This window comes from Myripristis murdjan, chromosome 7 (genome assembly GCF_902150065.1).
Source record: "Myripristis murdjan chromosome 7, fMyrMur1.1, whole genome shotgun sequence".
In the NCBI taxonomy this organism is placed as follows: Eukaryota; Metazoa; Chordata; class Actinopteri; order Holocentriformes; family Holocentridae; genus Myripristis; species Myripristis murdjan.
Genome location: NC_043986.1, coordinates 10,686,192 through 10,706,769, shown reverse-complemented (window position 1 = coordinate 10,706,769; position 20,578 = coordinate 10,686,192). Strand labels below are relative to the sequence as shown.

The 20,578-nt window shown below is 39.1% G+C and overlaps 2 protein-coding genes across 8 annotated transcripts in view; both read left to right on the top strand.

The window, feature by feature from the left end:
• Positions 1-20,578, top strand: part of LOC115362656 (homeobox protein Hox-C13a) — a 146,010-nt gene that overhangs the window by 62,606 nt on the left and 62,826 nt on the right. The window lies entirely within an intron of this gene.
• Positions 9,480-12,665, top strand: hoxc11a (homeobox C11a). Its single transcript, XM_030056667.1, is given in 3 exon segments — positions 9,480-9,607; positions 9,609-10,342; positions 11,714-12,665. Coding segments are annotated over 3 exon segments (1,095 nt in total). The 3' UTR covers positions 11,947-12,665.

The following is a 20,578-nucleotide window of genomic DNA, read 5'->3' as shown; positions in this document are numbered from 1 at the left end:
GTGGTTGTATAATAATCCCCCTTTTTTAAAAAAAAAAAAATCCACAAAGCACTCCCTACTGGCAAAGAGGTGTAAAACAATGCAGGTCTATGCAGTGGTTCCCAATCTGCAAACCGTCAATGCATTTGTCCAAAACAACGTCCAGTCTTTGGTGATTTCAGTGGAAACTGTTATGTTGACATCAGATGTTGGCATTTCAGTGAACTGTGAACAGTCGGCAACCGACCCAGGCACCAACTGAGTGGCCTTACAGAGTTAGTTTGTGCATGATCACAACACTGTTAAATCGAAGATGATATTAGTTCATTTTACTTGCAAACGACTTTTACTAACGTCTACTCTTGGTAGCCTATTGACGACATTCTTCAACATGTAGCATTTCATATATACATATACTGAAAATTATATGTATATATATATATATATATATATATATATATATATATATATATATATATATATATATATATATATATGAGATTCAGTGTGCTATCACGTTATAGGACATAATGGCTGTGAGCTGATGTAAGCCTCGCTGCAGTACCACACTATCTTATGGTGTCGTGCTGTTTCTGTAAGTGACAGCAGCTTCTGGTATTTGTCTCTGACTTAACCTTACTACAAGATCCAGTGGGCCGCCTTCTCCAATTAGGCTGTACCACAACCCACTGCAAAGGACTGTATAATGTATTTAACAAAAACGAATTCATTGTGCTGCTATTACACTACAGTGTGGGATGTACATTGATAGTATGCGTAGTCAGGGCTTCAGGAGCTTCATATAGGAGAGGAAAGGACCGTCTGGATGCGCTGTTATCTGACCGCCCACAATGCGTCATTTTCCAGATATAAAAATAATCCACTGATATGAGGTTGGTTCTTAAAACTACCACTGTTTACTGGAATATGGATATAATTGCCAAATCATGTTACCATCCCAGATTCTTTTTTTTATTGTACATTCCACAACTGCTGAAAAAATAAGGTTATGCCAAACTCTTAAATCCGTTTTTATTTTGGGGGAAATGCTTTCCATGTCCACACTGTACAACTAGGTATTTGATAAAAATGTGCTATAATGAACAATTTGAGCTGAATTTGAAGAGTGACTACCAAGCATTTTCAGACAAATAACAGTTTAAATTATAACAATGGGTTTTTAATAGATCCTTCAATATAAGGAGAGAAATGCAGGCGTTACTTACTGGCCTGCATCACGCAGGGATGACACTGACTTTTAGAACCTGTCTGGTGTTTTATTTTAAAATCCAAATTATACACAGCGTATTCATTTTGAATCCGAGACAGCTTTATGCAAAATCTTTCATCATATGCTCATCAATAGCACGTACAATCAAAATTTGAGACATTTTAATAATATTCTAGTTCATAAAATAATCATGTGAGAATTTGATAATCTGATTGAATTTGATAGTTCAGTATGTTGACAGAAATGGCATTATTCATAACAACGCCAGTCTTTTGAGCCTTTCAAACGCGCTGTTGACCATGACAGAGGATAAACTTTTATCTTTTCTGTTTGAGAGTTGCCTTGTGAGATTTAAACGGGTTAATGGAAGGAAAAGATAGATGGAAAGGCGTTATGATGTTCCTGACTGTGCTGCACAACCTCAGACTTTATTTGGAAATAATCTTCACGGTCTAACTAAAACACAAAAAGACTAAGAAGAGGCGCCGGGAAACTGTCTCCGTGTATTTGAGATCTGCACACCAAGATTTGTAAATAATTATGCGTGGACTGACATTCATTACACCTCGCTTTTGTTACAGTAAAGGTACGCCACTGGGCTTTTTAAAACGAACAAAACAATCTGGAGACTTGGAAAATAGAGCGAGATAAAATAGATAGGCTATTAACCGTCCGTGATCTGTAGTAAAAATCTCAGTATATTCCCTTGCAGTTAAGTGAGGAAAATATAAATAGGTTATATTTACAACAAGCTGTATTAACGTTTTAATTAAGTTTGTTTTGTCAACGACAGAATTCATTGTTATGTCAGAACTTACAGTCGCCAGAACTTACTGTTACATATTTCTAATTGGAGCACTCTATGTGTTTGTTAGATGGTATGATGGCAAATATTTGCATTTTTGGGCTGGGCAGGTGATTCGTGTGTCAATTTGTAGCATTATTTAGTATTATATAGTAATAAAATAGCATCCTGGTCTTTATCCTGTACCAAATGTTTGTCTGAACATGCAGTTTAACTTGAACTTCAAATTAGACTTTTGCTGTTGTGATACTTTAGACTGTTTCATATAGTCTAATCTTGCAGATACGCTGGTGTAACACATTTTACTCTTATAGAAGCCAAAAGAGTGTATTGTGCTGAGAAATTAAATTTCCCCATTCACAAACAACAGTTCACTAATCACTGGTGTTTGGCTGCACCTCTCATTTCCTTCCTCAAAAGCCGAAAGAGATCAGTGCATAACCGCTTGTATTAGTTTTCACTTATTTGCTTTGCCTGCATCTTTTATCAATATATTGTCCATAAAAGCCACAGATATCAGTAAAATTGCTCTGCCACTACTGCGGAGGACCTAAAATGTTTGGATTGTAAAACAGAATGAATTTTCAGCTTGCTTTGCAGGTCTTTACAATGGGTCTTTCAGTGCTCTTGAGCACTTTTGACTTTGAGACTGGCTAAATCTGTTTATGGCGGCCTGTCTCTCCGTCCCAAAGGTCAGTGAGCTTCACAGTGCCCTTCGCAGAGAACTTGTGTGGCATGTGGTCTAGGTCCCCCGCCACCCCTCTACCGTTTATGGCACGGAGCTGGCTAGAGAAATAGAAAGCAATGTTATTCCTACTAAAGTGTGTGTGGGGTGAGGGGAGTGTGCGTGCTTAGGTGTGTGTGATAGAGTGTGTGTGTATGTGTGTGTATGTGTGTGTGTGTGTGTGTGTGTGTGTGTGTGTGTGTGTGTGTGTGTGTGTGTGAAAGAGAGTGTTAATGTGATAAAGAAGGACACAGAGAGGGAGAGGGGATAGGTAGAATTCTTAACATAAAAGATTCGTGTCTTCACACTCCTTTTTCAGTGATATTATATATTGATTTTCACATTATTTGAAACGAGTTCACCATCGGATCTAATTTTTCGAATGTGTGTATATATAAATCAGCTTATCAATGTATTTTCTCATTGGATCTTACAGCTTTTAATACTGGATTGAAGATGTCTTTGCCGTCCTGGAAGAGCTAAACCTGACTTTAGACCAGTGATCCCCAGAGGAAAAAAAGATCCTCAGATTTTAAAGCTCCAAATTGTTTCGGGTTACGATTTCATATCAGTTGCACATCGTTGTCTTTTTTTCTTGTTGTCCAGACAGTTAGCCGGATGCACCGGTGTTTATTTATTATTTTTGGTTGTTTTGGACTGAAAATCATCCGAATAACATGGTGACAATGTAAACAGTTTTGCGTCGTTTCTCAGCGTCTGTACTGACTCTCATATTTGTAAACATGCATTTGTTCGATCTCAGATGTTAAATCCCATTTCCCTCATTGCGTTAAATAAATAGTGTGCCATATACTTCGTGACATCTCACACTCTTTTGTTCCTCATCTCAGTGTGCATTTGTCTGAAATTTGTGGTATTTTAAAGGTGAGCTGTCCTTTTCCGGTCACTGTCAGACCGACGCTTGGGCCCAACTGGCCATCGCACTGAAGGTCAAGTATGCAGCATATACAACCAGCGATGCCTACTTTTAAGGCACTGACAATTTTAGATATAATAGAAAAATTGTAATTCACCTCTTTGAGTTAGCTTTGCATTCGTTCAGTGCATGAGAAGATTAGCCTTGATTGCGCAGCGTTTCAAAACCTTTTGTTTTTGATTAATATGAATGTTTTCTTAAGTTGGAGCCTCTCTGTATGTTTAAAAGCACATCTTAAGAATAGCTTGGAAAATCTCTGCAGCTCAGCATACGTTCAGGCTAAGTGTTTGAGCAGACGTTTGAACGATATCTGAGTCTGTAGAGTAAAGTTTAGCTTCTATTTTGGGCCCTCATGGTAGACCGGTAGCCCACTACGCAGAGCCAGAGCAGGCTAAAATGATGCACTTTGACCCCGCATGCGAAAAGAACGCCTTTCATGTCATCTTAACTAACCTGGGTAAATATCGGTTACACTGATCTTATTTAATTATTTATGTATTTATTTAACAATGGACATAATTGTGATCATAATTATGTGTTCGCTGACAAAAATTGACTGAGACTTTTGTTGACGATGGCAGTGTTGGAGAATACAGCAAGGTTGGATTTAAATTACCTCAGCCGTCTGTGTCTAATATCTCCATGTAATGCCAGTGATTTACATTTTTTTTTTTTTTTTACATGCAGGCAAATTACATCAAATATCAAACTCTTTGATGATACTGTCACTGCCGCCAAATATTGTCTGTAATATATTGTCTATACACTGGCGGATTCTAAAACAGCTCTGTGCGTAATAGCACAGCACTGGTGCGTAATTTTGTGCCGTCCTGTGCGTAATTTTCCGATTGCCAAAAAAACAGGTTTATTTATGTCCACCATTCAACAGTGAAATGTTTTCAAACACGGCACATATTTTCAACACTGATTTAATAAGTCCTTTCAGATGTAGAACAGGATTAATCGCGTTCTTAATCATGGCCTAATACGGGCTGTAGCTAAAAATATTTGACTATTTCGCCCTATAGGGTACATGTGATAGCCCTCAGCACTTTCTGCGCATAAAGATGGCCTTTATTTTGACTCTCTAGAATAGAATTTTACAGCAAAGGGTCCATTTAGTGAAACATCAAACATTAGGCTACTTTCAGCTAAGTTGTAATTTATCCGATGCCAACTGCACTTTTTTCACAGTGCTGCCTATAGCTTAAAGAGCGTCATGCTATTTCAAGACATATCTAAATAACGCACTGGAGTTGGAGCCAGCAGTCACTATTGGGCGATTTCTTGCGATATGAAATCATTTAATACTTCCAATAAAAAAGATAACACCTTGTTGTGAAAGCTTTATGTCCTAGTGGTTGAAAGAGAAATACACTCTAGAGATTGCCCTAAATGCAACAGCAATACACATCCTTATCTTGTTGCCAGTACAAACGCTTTACGCTAGGTGCATTCAGTGAGACCTCAGTAAAAACAAGGCTCTTTAGTGTGGCTTGAAACTGTTCGCAGCTCATACAACCAAGTTTAACTGCCCGACTTACATCCAATTAAACTTATCTAGGCCATGAGGGGACAGTAATATGATTACACACGCTTCCCACATTTAGCCTTGACTTCAGACTGGTTTAATATGAAGCAGCACTCTACAGGCTAACTGTGCAGCACTGTCTAAGTGAAACGAACTGCAGCTATTGTTTGTGTGTGTGTGTGTGTGTGTGTGTGTGTGTGTGTGTGTGTGTGTGTGTGTGTGTGTGTGTTGTATCACTTGGCAAAGGATTTATTGATACTGTGCACATTTAAGCCAAAAAACACTACACCTCTAGCCCTAACAACATGTAATATTTAGAGCGCCATTTTTGAACTGATAGGCCCTAGTTCTTCGCAACAAGAGGCTGACAGCTACATTCAGGCTACCATTGTAATTATGGTGCGAGGTAGCAATAGCTTAAATTCTCCAGACACAGTCGTAAAGTTCGTGCTCCAACAGTGATATTTAAGTGGAGAATTGCAAATATTTACAACACCTTCGCCTAGAAGAACTCAGTAGGAACATGCTGACTATTACAGGGAATAGCTGGGACCTGTATATGAAATCTATGTCATCGTTGTTGTTTTATTATTATTTTGTGAGCAATAATTTTAAGATAGAATCAGCAGGAACCAGATAACTCAAATGCAGCCTTTTGCGTGCAAACTGTGCATATCTAGCCTGCTTAGTCGGTGCAACCACATCAAACGTCTCTGGGTCCTATTGCTAGCGGAATATCAGCTACTGTGAGTCGACCATCCTAGAGAAATAAACAAATGGTAAACCTTATGTTTTGACTGAAAGTCCGCGAGCAGCAAGTCGAGAACAGCCAGTGTTTAAACCCTCGAGAGGCGGATATTGCCAAAAGATGGACGTTGACGAACCATATTCTGCCACTTTTTTGACAAATCCTGTGTCCAAGTTAAGCACAGCCAAGAATAGTATTTGAAATGTCATTCGTTTTAATGCCTTAGTTCCTCTCCTGTGCTGTTTAGCCTATAAAGCACCTCTTTCGCGTTTTAGCGGCCTTTTCACTAGTCCTAACTTTAGGATTTTATTTGTGCATTACTTATTTATACCCTGGCATTACTTATTTATACCGTGCTAATACGCTTCATTGAACTGATTGTGATGAGGAAGGGATTTGACAGTATTGTTTGTACTTGGCGGTAGGACTTATATAGGATAATTGCGCCCTGAAAGGAAACGGTTTGGTTTTCACTTATTATGCTGGAAATTTTTTTCATTTGAATTTTGATTCCCTTGCAGATAATCTGTATTTATGAACTGAGAAATGTAGGCACATACGGACACCTTTTAAATGTTGTAATTCACTACCCCTCTCTTCTAAGTATGGCAGATTTTCAGTTTTTCAGACATTACCCTCAACATTTTTTTCCTTTATGCTCCAAAGTCTTACTGAATACACAGTGTGCTATTATATTTCATACTGGTAAATTAGGCATTGACATTTTAATATACGAATATAATGCAACTGCACAACACTAAAATGGTTGCAGCATGTGTCAAGCATGTGTCCATGTAGGCCAGGCGTTAGGCCAGTATGTTTACACGAATATGCCTTTGCTGCGGTTATCACTGTCCAAAAATTAGCCTGAATCAGTAGCTTTGCATCACTATGCGCAAATGTACCTACGCATATTATCATTATTATTATTGCTGTTATGCATACCGTTCGTCATTTTGAAATAATCTGATCATTTTAACTGAAATATTTGGCGTTTTACTCTAATGCCAAAATACGGATTATGAGGTTTTTATTATCTATAGGAGGCCGGCCATGGATGAAACGGCCGCATTATTCATATGTAAGGCCATTCAAAACAGAATTTCAATGGCGCCTTATCAACCGATATAATATAGTAGTGATAATTCGATGTAAGGATAGTTTTTAGTCGGAGAAAATCTTACTAGCGACTTGCTGAAATCCAAATTCCTCTCATTCTCACCATTTATGGTTTTCTATGGAACAAAGGGATTTAGCGTTACTACTGCCATTCGGAGTTTTATGGTGGACATAGAGAGGATTTTAGTGGTCAAATTCAAGTGCTGTGTCTGGACAGCTGTCTGCTTTCTTTGTACTTGGATGCAGGATGCATCATGTGAGTCAACCTTTTGTCTGTAAGGGTAGTAAACAAACTAATGCCAATGCCACCTTTTTTCAGAAATAGGCCTGAGGTGGTCACTCATTTTCAATGTTGAGGTCCGGGGACGTTGCATGGTTTTTTACAAATATTTGTAGTTGTATTCCAGTTTTCCTTTCTGTTTACAGATCAACAAACATACTAACTTTTCTCCTATTATTTTTAAGCATCATAGGTGTGTTATAAGTGACGGAAGTACACCAGCAGTGTTATTGGGTTATTGGATAATAATCCTAGATTCTATTGCAACATTTAGGATGTAGTCTATAATCATAAACAATAGGGCATCATATTAATTTCACCTTGTGATGGTATCAGTTAGTCTATAAAGGTTTGCAAATGGCCCTCAACAGTATAATTAAAAGTTTACAATGACGCAGGAAAGAGCACGCAGGCGCATCTTTTCTCCAAACCAGTCATTTTATTACAATTTGTTTTTTTTTCTTTCCTATGGATATTTCTGTTTTAACAGTTATTCCACAATAAATTTCGACATTCTGATGAAAAACAAAATGATCTCAACAGCTTGGAACATCAGCTGGGACTTATTTAATTTTATTTGAAAGAGGGAAAAGTCGGATGCATTCATATAGCTTGGTCAATAGGCCCAGCATGAGTGGTCTAAGAAGCCGTTTACAAGGCGACCAATTATCTCGCTACTTTTTAACTTATAGAATAATGCTGCCCCCTCCAAAACATACACTTTTATCGACAAGTGTGTCCAAGGAGTCATTCCACCAACATAGCAATTTGACTATTTCCAGGGTTAGTGTCTCACACGTTTTCGTGGTATTGTGGAGGATGTGGTCAATAAAGCACTATAAACTAGAGGGGGAAAAAAAACATGTTGAATTCTTCAAGTTGAGGGGGAATAATTAGGTTTGTCTGTATTTGTGTTTGTGTCTCACTAGGATGCAGCTCCCCACGGTAGGGTATGCATGGTCCAAGGTTAAACTTCACTGGTAGTTCTCTTCTTTCCCCGGTAGGAACTTCGGTCTTGAATTGTGCAGTTGTCGTCCATGGACTCTGTCATGTTCCAAAGTCAAAGGGAATGGGAGTGGGTAGATCACTTCAACTTGCTCAGTCAACAAGCCTGCTATGTGTTCAGTATAGCATAACAGTTGCTTCAATTTCATTTTACTGCATCCGCAATTATATAACTGCACACCATGATCGGTGTATAGCATGAACCAGGTTTTGCATTTTGTTCAATGAAATTAAATAAATAACTAGATGCCGAATTGAAATGTTAAATCATTTTAACAAAATAACTCGCTCCCGTGCAGCTGTGATTTTAAATCATGTGTGCACCAAGTTCATGTAGACACCTTCTTACAAAGTGGACCAAAACAACTGAGTGTTGGTCGAAATATGCACACCTTAAAATAATGTAGCTCTGATTACATGAAGATATCCCCAGCATTTGTCTAAATATCACGGATCAACAGTGTAAAAAAAAGGGCCTTTGTGACTCAGGGTTGGAAGCACACATGAGTCGTCTGCTATGAATATGAAACTTTCTTTTTTTAAATGGTGAAAGAGTGAGTGTGGTCTTGGGATTGGTTTTAACGGGTTCAAGCTCTATTTAGGTTACATTCACACCGATCAGTGATGTTAATATAGCCTCGTTTCGTAATACTGCTTTATGTGTTATGTCTAACAATGTAAGAGAGAATATTCCTTTAATCTTTGGTTAAAATACAGTGCAGCGTTTAGTCCAAAACTGAATAGTAGGCTTGTGTAAGGGGTAGTCATGCTATATTACTACTAATGGTAATGGTAATGGTAATAATAATAATAATAATAATAATAATAACCTTACCTGTTAAACTCCAATAACACTAAAAAGTGCATCTCACTGAGTGTAATCTGCACCCTGTGCTAAGCCTATTTAAGAAGCTATAGCTATTTTGCTAGCCTACCCCTAGCCAATAAACATAAACACACAAAGCACATCTCTGTAATTGTCATAGCCTAAGCCAACAAACAGGAATCTGTTACTGGTTTTCTGAGTGCTCCTGCGGTGTTTGAAAATTAATCGTTTGAACCTCCTAGATCTTACCTAAAGCCAACCACTCCTACACATCCAACTCTTCCAAATTGATATATGACAATATCTACTTTCGATCACGTGTCTGCGGGGCGACTTAGACGGATTGCGCGTCATCTCGCCTTCCCAAATTTTCCCCTTCTGCTGCAGCTCGTATCCAAAACATCTATCTATAGTACGGAGTACGAGAGAGAGAAAGATGTTTAACTCGGTGAATCTGGGCAACTTCTGCTCCCAGACGCGCAAAGACCGGACATCCGAGTTTGGGGACAGGACGGGCTGCGCGTCCAACATCTACCTCCCCAGCTGCACCTACTACGTCCCCGAGTTTTCTGCCGTCTCCTCGTTTCTTCCACAGGCCCCGTCCCGGCAAATCAGCTACCCTTATTCCACGAATCTGTCTCAAGTACAACCGGTGCGGGAAGTTTCATACGGCTTGGACCCTGCTAGTAAATGGCACCACAGAAGCAATTATGCATCGTGCTACTCGGGAGAGGATCTGGTGCATAGGGACTGTCTTCCACCATCCACCATGACAGAAATGCTTATGAAGAACGAGAGTGTGTACAGCCACCACCACCACCATCACACCCATCCGGGCTCCAATCACCCCTCCACAGGTTTTTACTCCGGCGTGGGGAAAAACAACGTCCTCCCTCAAGGTTTCGACCGATTTTTTGAGACCGCATACTGCAGCAGCACGGACAATCAGTCAGACAATTGTTTACAAAAGGGCGACGGGGGAAAGCTGGAAAGCGACTCCCAGCAGCAGCAGCAGCAGCAGCCCCCAGCCTCTCTAACCGGAGCCGCCGAGCAGGAAAAGGACCCAGAAGATGAGGAGGAACATACAAATTCAGGCTCATGTACTTCTTCCTCCGCAACAACTAAGGACGGCAACACGAGCAAGAACAGCCACTCGAGTAGGTATACCGAAGCTGTAAAATGGGGGAAGGTTAAGGGGACTAGCCCGGTGTTTTGTCGGTCAGATTTTATGTGGAGTTTTATAAGCATTCAAAGGATTTTATTATAACCCTACAAAGCTCTTTCTTCCAACGAGAAGAATTTTTACGATGGGAAAGCGCTTTGAAAAAAGGGGGATGTTATACACAGACGCCTCTATGGTGAGAGTCTGTGAAATTTTTAAGAGAGAGCTATTGTGACAAATGTTAACTTTGATCATGAACTTGCGTTGGGCATTTTAAGGGATTTTCTCGTTGGGCTGTCGAGAGTAAAAACCAATTGGGCAGAACATTGCTTTTGGCGTCCTGTGAATTTTCTTTTAGCACTGCCTGTGCCCGCGAAAGACATGCTGTACAGATTATTACACATTTTAAGGCTAAATGCGTCCTAGCTGTCTTTTCGTTAACCTGCCTATCTATCTATCTATCTATCTATCTATCTATCTATCTATCTATCTATCTATCTATCAATAACAGTTGGTCGTTTCCTCCATTTAGACAGATAGCAAATGAATCAGTGTTGTGGACTCGACTATTTGCCTTTGTCCATATGAGGGGAATGCATAGGTCTGCAGTTCATGGTCCTATCTTAGCAGACGCTGAAATGCTTAAGTCCACACATATTTAGGTTGCCTTTTTGCATTTCCCTTCTTCGGTACTGATTTACATGCAGGCTGACATTATTATTAAGTTGAAAGATCAGTATGAAGTAAAATCCAATTTGATTAAATATGTATTGATTGGTGCACACAGAGGCTATTAGTTTTTAGCTCCTTCCTATTCCCCAGCCCTGTCAGGCTGCAAGGCTGCAGATACAGGCTAATTCATGATGATGGTTTCTGTAGTGTTTGCCCCGCTTCCTTAAAAATATTTCCCCAGTCACCTGTTTGATAAGAAGTTATAGGGCCAAAGAGGTTTGCATAGGCCATTGCAAACATGGGCAGTGCAATTCAACTGACTGCCAAAAGATTGTGTAAATTGTTTGTTTAGCTCTAGAGGAATGTGACGCACGTTTTGCGGTGATATACTTTTGTTGTTGTATATTTGTAACAGATAAACACGTACTTAGAGCACGTAAGTTGATATTATTTACTCCAAGCGATTCGGATATTTAACACTCTTTATGGCCGGTTTATCTGATAGCCTAAGCTACTTTGCCTGATGAATGTTGACTGAAATGTTATCATTGCTGATGCCCTTAGAAATTATATTCAGTATATCTGAATTGTGTTTCATATTCAGCACTAAAGTCTTATTTTTTTTTATTTTTTATTATTTGCATATGACACTGATTATGACACACTCTGATCACGATATTATTTATTTCTTCAGGCACTCCTCGTACAAGGAAGAAGAGATGTCCATACTCCAAATTTCAGATTCGGGAGCTGGAGCGGGAATTCTTCTTTAACGTTTACATCAACAAAGAGAAAAGGCTTCAGCTTTCCCGAATGTTAAACCTCACCGACCGGCAGGTTAAAATTTGGTTTCAAAATAGAAGAATGAAAGAGAAGAAGCTCAGCAGAGATCGTCTGCAGTACTTCTCTGGAAACCCCTTATTGTGAGCAGGAGCAAAAAAATGTCAGCATTTGTCAGTGACATTTAGGCCTACTCTAATCTCATTGATTTGTAATCATGGGCATAACCAGTTTCTGAAAGGAGCCCATATCACCAACAGTGCAATGTTAAAATGGACAGTGGGAGCTGTTAGGCCTGCATGGGATAAAGTCGCCATTTTCTTATTGCCTACGGGCGGCGACGAATTTCTAGCTGGCCCTCACAAAGGCCTACATGGTTAGAATAATCATTTATACCTATCCTGTTCTTGAGTATGTCCCTCTATTTATCATGATTCTTCATTGTGTTTATTCTATTGTTCATATAGACCTATTATTTGTTAAAAATATCAAATGTAACAAAACAAATTAAAACCTTGGTATTGCGCAGATAACTTTTACCCCTACCCTTCTCTCTGGTCTATGTATATAGCTTACCATTATCTAATTATTTCTTGACCAGAGTATGAACAAGTAATAGTAAATCTACAGGCTGCATTTTCGCCATTGAGAACTGTGACACCCAATCTGTGAAAATATATCCCCTGTACAGACTAACCTATGCAATGTGCATTCGTGACTGTAAATAGGCCTATGTTGAATTTCCTTTCCCCTATCCCTGCTGCTATTTTTCCGTACACTGCCCATACAACTTTAAGAGCTTTAACGCCAACACTCGTTAAATTATTTGCTTAAGACATTGGTGCTTTTGTTTTCAGAGAGGAGGAACAGATTGTCGGCCTGTGTATCATTAATATAAGAATACCTATGAAATAAACAGAAACATATAGGCAAAACTCAACGACTTTGTGCTTTTTGTGCTATCATTATCTTCATTACTATTGTTACTGATATTCTGCAATTATTAGACTATTAGTGTTACAACACTGACGAACGCTATGTTCAGTTTTTCTTTGTTAGAGTTAGAGGGTTAGGATGCGGGTAAACATCACCTACGAACATATATGTGTATCCTAAACCTGCACATTTATAGCCTTTAAAACTCTTTTATCTTCAATTTATGACCAAGACACACGCAAATTTGCTGAGGTAGATTTGGTGGCAGTGGTGAAAGGGAGGATTACAAGCGCTGAGCCTACAAATGTCATATTAACTTGCATTTCTTTCAAGTTTGAATTTTAGCAATATTAAACGAGGACATAGAAGCTATCTCAGAAATGTAGAGAAAGAGAGTGGAATGATAACCTCTTTTAGTGCCCACTAAATGGAATCGCCGCTCTTGTAGTCTAGACACTGCCATAAAGACAGAGGCACTAAATGGCTATTTTTTCTCTTAATTGCACCGTCTGTTCGGGGGAATGGCGTTCACTTCCGCAGTAAATAGTAAACAAGCAAGGCTGGATGTCCGAGGGGGGAAACTTGGCAAAAGGTTTTTAACATGAACTCGGTCTGTGTAGTGTACAACGTCAAAACAAGACCCATCCCCCTCTGCATTTAGCCGGCATGTCCACCATTATCTCCGCTTAAGTATAGGAAATGTCAGATTGGAAAGCCACAGCAAATCCAGCACTGTTGGACTCATTCTAGTTTATAAATGCAAAGAGTTTCCACTCTAGCACCTTTGCTTTCTGGATAGAGCCTTCTCGTTGAAGGACCTGTTGAAAATATTTTGCAATCAGCACAGCCTTTTGCAGTTCATACTGAAGCCTCTGAAATAACTGGTTTTGTTTAAACTAACCTCAAATCCCTTTCTCCGTTTATTGCAACAAATATGAATAAATAATTCCTGAGTCATGTGGTAGGACTTCAGACTTATAACATGAGATAACTGGGGAAAGGAAATGATCATTGGCATTTTAATTGTTTTACTTATTTGAAGTGTACGCGTGCGTGCCTGTGCACTCAACATATGTGCATGATGATTGCACGTGTGCATTAACTACAATTTATAATTAAATGTAGTCTTTGAACTTCAATAATGTCAAGGCCTTCACCTTTAACCCACTGCAATAAAGTGGAATCAAGGAGCCCCTTTAGCCCGGAAATGTGTGCAGCAGGGGAATGAGCCAATGAGAATGAGTGGGAACAGAAAATGGAATGTGTAGAGAGATCAACTTTGACCCCTCGCATTAAACTACAGCAGGTAACTTTGCCAGCTTTAGCACGCCCAGTAAATACACTTTATTGTCCCTGTAAAATGTATACGTTTTCACGCATGAGACGTTTTATAACGCGTTGGTATAAACTGTAGGCCCACTAGGTATTTGTATTCTCAAAACAATTGCTGTTGCTGTACGGCTAAAACAGCTATGCTAAGGTCGTAATGGGATGTTCTGCTAGCAGGTACGTGCATGCGTGTGTGTTTGTGTGTGTGTATATGTGTAAGAGAGAGGGAGATAGAGATAGATTCAGAGAGGGGGGAGGGAGGGTGGGACTGTCCATCCCTTGATGTCAAACTTCAAATGCGTCTCATGCTTAGGTTAGGCTGTCTTTGACTTGTGCTGATCTGGATCAAAGAGCTTTCATTATCTGGTGGTTGTGCGTTCACCTCGGAGCGCGCACTCGCGTGTATTCTGCAGATAAAGTAGTCTACTTTGGGAAGGAGAGGGGGCTGCTCTGACAAAAGGAGGGAGATGCACACTGGCGGAGATCAAGGCTAGAAGCCCCTCTCTTGCCACACCCACCAACCTTGGCCCTGGGACGGTGACGTGGGTAATTTGTTGGATTTCTCCAACACACAACGTCACTAACAGCGCGCTGCAGAGGCTCCAGCAAATGTTGTCTGTCAACCACATGGGGGCCAGGATTCTCTCGGCTTCTGCACTGTTTTGTTTCCTCAACGGGATCTTGAAAACGTTTCCTGAGATGGATGCCTCAGTGACATCAGAGCAGTATTATTAGGCTTTGAGATATCCTCTTTGTGATGTGTTGTGTGACGGAAGGACAGTCATCACTGCTGCTGGAATGCACGCTTCTGTCTTAGTCTGACTTGTGCACTTGGGTGTTGTGCAAAGGAAAATGGCGGGTGTGTTTTATGTAGATGAGCTGGCCTGGAGAGAAGTAGCCTACTGAGGGGATAGCTTGATGCCATGTCACAGTAACGTTAAAAGGAAAATGCACAGCGGAATAAAAACTGTTGTCATTATTTCGGAGAAATTTTGGAGAGATAAATGTGCCAATCTAGCCTACAATCTTTTTTTTTTTTTTTTTTTTTTTTTTTTGACGCTGCAAAACAACCTTGATTTTCGTTTATTTTGAGAATCTGTTGTCTATAAACAAATAACAATTTCGTCTTATAGGGTCTATTATTGCTCTGTAGTTATGTTGGAAATTATATTTATTTTGGTTATTCCCGTATTGCCCATTAACCCAAATACAATAGTGTGAGTCAACATACGGATCATAGCTTACTTTAAATTATTGAATAACATGAAATCAGATTTTTCCAACAGTAAAACTGACCTCTTGAAAACGTGAAACACCCTGAAAATTGTGTGTGTGTGTGTGTGTGTGTGTGTGTGTGTGTGTGTGTGTGTGTGTATATATATGTATATATATATATAATATATATATACACATGTGCGTGTATAGCCTATATGTATGTATGTATGTATGTATGTATGTATGTATGTATGTATGTACATATACAGGGTGACCCAAAAAAACGGGAATCTTTGAAGTGCGTACTGGCAGACATGAGCAAGTGGCAGCACAATTTTTAAAAAATGAATATTCTATCATTGTTTCTTAAATGGCATGTTTTAAGGTTTCAATTACTATGAATAAAATATTTTTCTTCCATCACTCTTGGTTTTATTGGATTGTTAAAAAGTTCCCGTTTTTTTGTGTCACATATGTGTGTGTGTGTGTGTGTGTGTGTGTGTGTGTGTGTGTGTGTATATATGTATACAGAGAGAGAGAGAGAGAGATTGAAAGATAACATTTTAAAAAATCTGTTGCATTTTTATCAATCAATTTCGCTCTTTCATTTCATTAATAATACTGAGTTAGGCCTAATTGTTATTTTTAGTGTTGTATTTAGTGTTGTTGCGAATTTTAATTGCGGATGAAATGCATGGGCATTATTATTTTCTAAAAATATTATATGGCTATATTGAACTCACTTTTTTTCCTTTTAATACTATGTACTGCTTACTTCACAGCACCTTTCTTGTTCTCTAGGGTCATAAAAGAGTTCCACGCTGTAAAACGAGACCTTGCTCTTACTGCAACCAAATAACCCTGAAAAGGCTTCAATTTACATTCGTTTTTAATCAGAGCTGTACGGCGCTATTTATTTATTTGTGTCATCGAGCGTAGTGTAATTGGAAGTTGTGTTAAGTCTCAACTTTAAGTCGCAGATGACGGTAGTAGTCTTTGGTGTGGTCGTCAGTGGTATTAATGTAATACGGGCTTGCTTTCATGGCAGTCACCACTCTCTGGTTTTTAATTAAGAACTTACATGATTCTGCCACCGTAAATCCGCAGTTGCGCATGGAGTGGACAGCAGCATGAAAGAACACAAAGCAGAACCTCCTTCCATCCAATTGGAAAGATATTTCATAGTGGCTGCCAGGAGCAAATTAGTTGTGTCGCCCCAGTGGCTACTGATTTGTACAAAAGGGAAACCCGCTATGGTACCTTCTGTCCCAAAATATTAAATATCCCTAGCCGTTTGCAATATTATAAACAGGCTGCTGGCTTGCAATAAATTTGGAACCAATTTAGTGGCGAAAGTGTTCACTGTAGTTTAGTCAAGTGTAAATACAGCAGTAAAATTGAGTTTTAGTCGTGTGTGTGTGTGTGTGTGTGTGTGTGTGTGTGTGTGTGTGTGTGTGTGTCCCAGGGTAGTTTTCATATTGGATGTAGGAGAAATACTTTTATTTCTAATGCACCCAGTAATATACACATAAGAGAAAATATCTGCCTCTTGCATTTATACAGTACTTTTTGCATTGGCTATATTTAATAATATTCAATAATACAAATTATGTGTTTAATATGTGACAGACATTTGTTGAAATGACTCTGAAAGAATATGGGGTGTGTCGATGAGAGCAATAGAAATGTGGGTAAGTAGTCTCCAAACTATGAAGTGGATCTTTCTTCTTCTGCTAGCAGAGGGGGTCAATCAGTGAAGTGAGTATCCTATTTGTGCTCAATATTCCATATACAGACAGTGAAAGTTTGATTCATACAGTCAATAAGCCTCCAATTTTTAATCGTGAAGCTGTTCCCACCCTTTGGTTCTGTGGCAAAAAATATTTCTTATTCAGTGGTACAGTTTGGTCCATGGTGTTACTGCTCCACTCTCAGTTTTATTTGTGCTATGCAGTATTTGTTTTGTTGCAATAAGCCTACCTCTTCTGTAATTGACATTGTTATACTGGTTTTACAGTAGGTTTGTGATATTACAATACTCATTCTTCCATGCTGTCAGGTTTGTGACATCCCAGTTTTCCTTTTGTTGTTTTGAAAGGTCTGTGACATCACAATATTTAGTTATACTAAGCTATCTGATCTGTAACAATACTCGTTGTCCTATACAGATATTTCTGTGCCATCACCATACTGATTATAGGAAAGTCAAATAACTCTGATAGGCCAGTATTCACTCTACTGTTCAGTGAATTGGCTGTGACATCACAGTACTCATTATACCATTCAAACAGGGTTGTGCATCACAGTACATCACAGCATAGTGGCAACACAATACTCATTCTAGCCCATGCTGTGACATCACAAAACCCACACTACCATACTGTCATGTCCAGAAATACTCTACTGCACTGTTGGGTCTACTACATCACAATAATCATTTTACTCTACAGTCAGGGTTGTGACATAACAATACTGGTTCTGCTAAACTGTCAGGTTTGTGACAACATAATATTCATTCCACTAACCAGTCTGGTCTGTGACATTACAATAAATATTCCACATTTCTTGCAAAATTCAAGTGTTTGTTTAGAGTTCAGTCCTCACAGGGAAATTTTATGTGCATGTGTGGTAATATAGGCCACAGTTAGGCTGCCAATAAAATATATGTTTACGTAATTGTGTGAGAATGAATTTGTTTGTATGTGTTGGGGTGAGGTATAGGCTTGATATGCATGTGTGGTAATACAGGCTGCAGTTAGGCTGTCAATAAACTATATGTTTTTGTATTTATGTGAGAATAAATTGGTGTTTATGTGTGTGTGTTCAAGTGTGTGGGGGTGAGGTATAGGCTTAGACTGCATATGTGATGAAGAATTTGTGAATGTGTGTTTGTGATTGTAGTGTGTCTGCTGGGCTAGGTATGCTTAGGTGTAGTTATAAATGTGCTGCTGAGACGTGTTTGTCTGTGCATGTGTGTGTATGTGTGTGTGGTGCTAACTAAGATGACACCTTATTAATGTATTTAGTTGTGAAGAATGACCACTAAGACACTGATGCGGGCAATATTTATTTCACTTAAGCAGCGATGTATTACAAGACAAGCAAAGGTTCCAGACTTGTGTTAAAATAGCACTGACGTGTTTATTAGAGCTGCTATGCACAAACACGCGCGGGCGCGCCTCAGAAATATACTTAAATTCAAATAAGATATCTTGACTTTGTCTTTGAAATTGATTCTGAGGTGAACATACAGAGAGACGCACGCCCGTGCGTGTACACACATGCACACACACACTCTCTCCGTCACACACTCACACATACACACGCATACACACAAACACACATAGACACATAGACATAGGCCTACAAAAGAAAAACACAGGCACTCCCGCATACTCGATCACACTAAATACTAAACTAGTACAGGTATCACAGTTTGCATTTAGATTTTTCAAATCTAACTACAGATCTGTTGCTTTTGTTGATGTGGAAACAGCAGCATTTTATAGGCTTTGCTCAAGGCATCCTTGTTATGTTAACGGCCAAGTTATAAAGTACAGCGCAAAATGTTGATGCGACATGGTCTTATGGCAGCAGTCTTCGGCCTGTTGCATCAAAGGCGTGTGGTTGATCCAGATGTGGAAATTATAAGGCTTAACTTATTACATCAGTGCCGTAACATGGCGTACAATGTCCCAAACCTTTGTGTTTTTAAGACTTTGTTTGTTTGTTTGTTTTTATAACATTTCTGATTTATTAGTCAGTATAGTTGAGATAGACAGGAGAGGGGTGGGGTGGGGGTGGGGGGGTGGGGGGGGGGGTGACATTGGACAGAGGTCCTGGACGGGTTCGAAGTCAGGATGTCGCGGTTGCTTCGGCCAGGCATCTCAGACCACCGAAACACCAGGACGACGAAAAATTCTGTAAAAATCCCAGAGCGAGCAGGAATCAGCTTTTATATATCTTTGTGTTGCGTTTAACAAATTTATATTCTGTAAAAGGTGTTTTAAAATTTTAAATAGTAGCCTAGGGTAATATAAATAGCCTGTAGTCTGAAAGTTCAAACAAGCATGCATCTGTAGCTTATTCTTTGAGCACGTTACAAGTGCGGGTTTGATTTGAAATACTGAAAAGAGGGATGCATACTGACTCAGGCAGCACAGAAAACAGCATGTGTACCTGTAGGCTTTACACTGACACGGTGCAAAAGATTTTTTGTTTGAACACAGCACAAGCAGTGAGAAACAAAATAGTTTATTCATTGAAGGCTCAGGATAATGTGAAATAATATATAACACATATTATTCTTATTTAAGCCAAATTTTTCATGTGACTGCCATACCGGTAATGCCGCAAGAACAGACTAAAATGTCCCTATGCTGTTTTATAGGCCTGTAGCCTGTATTTTGCCACCCAATGTGTATCTAGTCGTCAATTTGAATACATTTTCTCACATTCATGGTATGCATACTTCACAGTTGTATCTTAAATAATTTGTAGCTCCTAAATTCCAAATAAGTCTGACTTTCGGCTGCAGCACCTTTATTGTTTGTGTCGTCGCTATTGTCATTCTAGTTTTGTGGTCTAGCAGCCCTGCAGCAATGGTAGAAGTCTTCTCTCAGCGACTAAGAAAATAAAAACGGTTGCTTTCTACGGTGGAGAATATTTGAATAATTTTGACGATAAGTTACAATATTCTGCACGACTTTCCATTGAGGATGATTTAGACTGTTAAGTGAAAATACTGTTAAGTTAAGTGAAATATTACATACGTTTCGTGAAATGTGGGAATACTGAGAGAAGCATAGTACAGCTTCTGCAAAAAGTCAGATACGTGCAAAAATGCATCCTTTTTGATGAGACATCCATCCTGGCCCACACATGAAGTAGCCTGCATTGATCATATAGTAAAAACATTAACAGACAGCAAAACAACAGCTTCACTGCTGTTTCCTATTTCGAGACGTATTCTGTAGTCAATCCACTTATGAAGCAACAAGCAACTACGGCTGAAAAGTACTAGGCTACAAGGTGAGGTTTAACAGTAGTTTTGCTATGAATCATTTATGACGCTATCCGTCACTTTGTTGTGTCACAGTTCAGTTTAAAAAAAGAAAATAAGAAAATAAAACAAAGAAATTGCGTTTAACCTGTTTAAAGGTTCACACTCTCCTTTAGACCAGTAAATTACATGATTTTTCGTCTCACCGTCCACTGAAACATTTAATTGTTAATATTTTGCTATCCGTTTCAAGAAGAAAACCGGTTTAACAGAAAAGTGGGGCTTCATCAGTTTGTT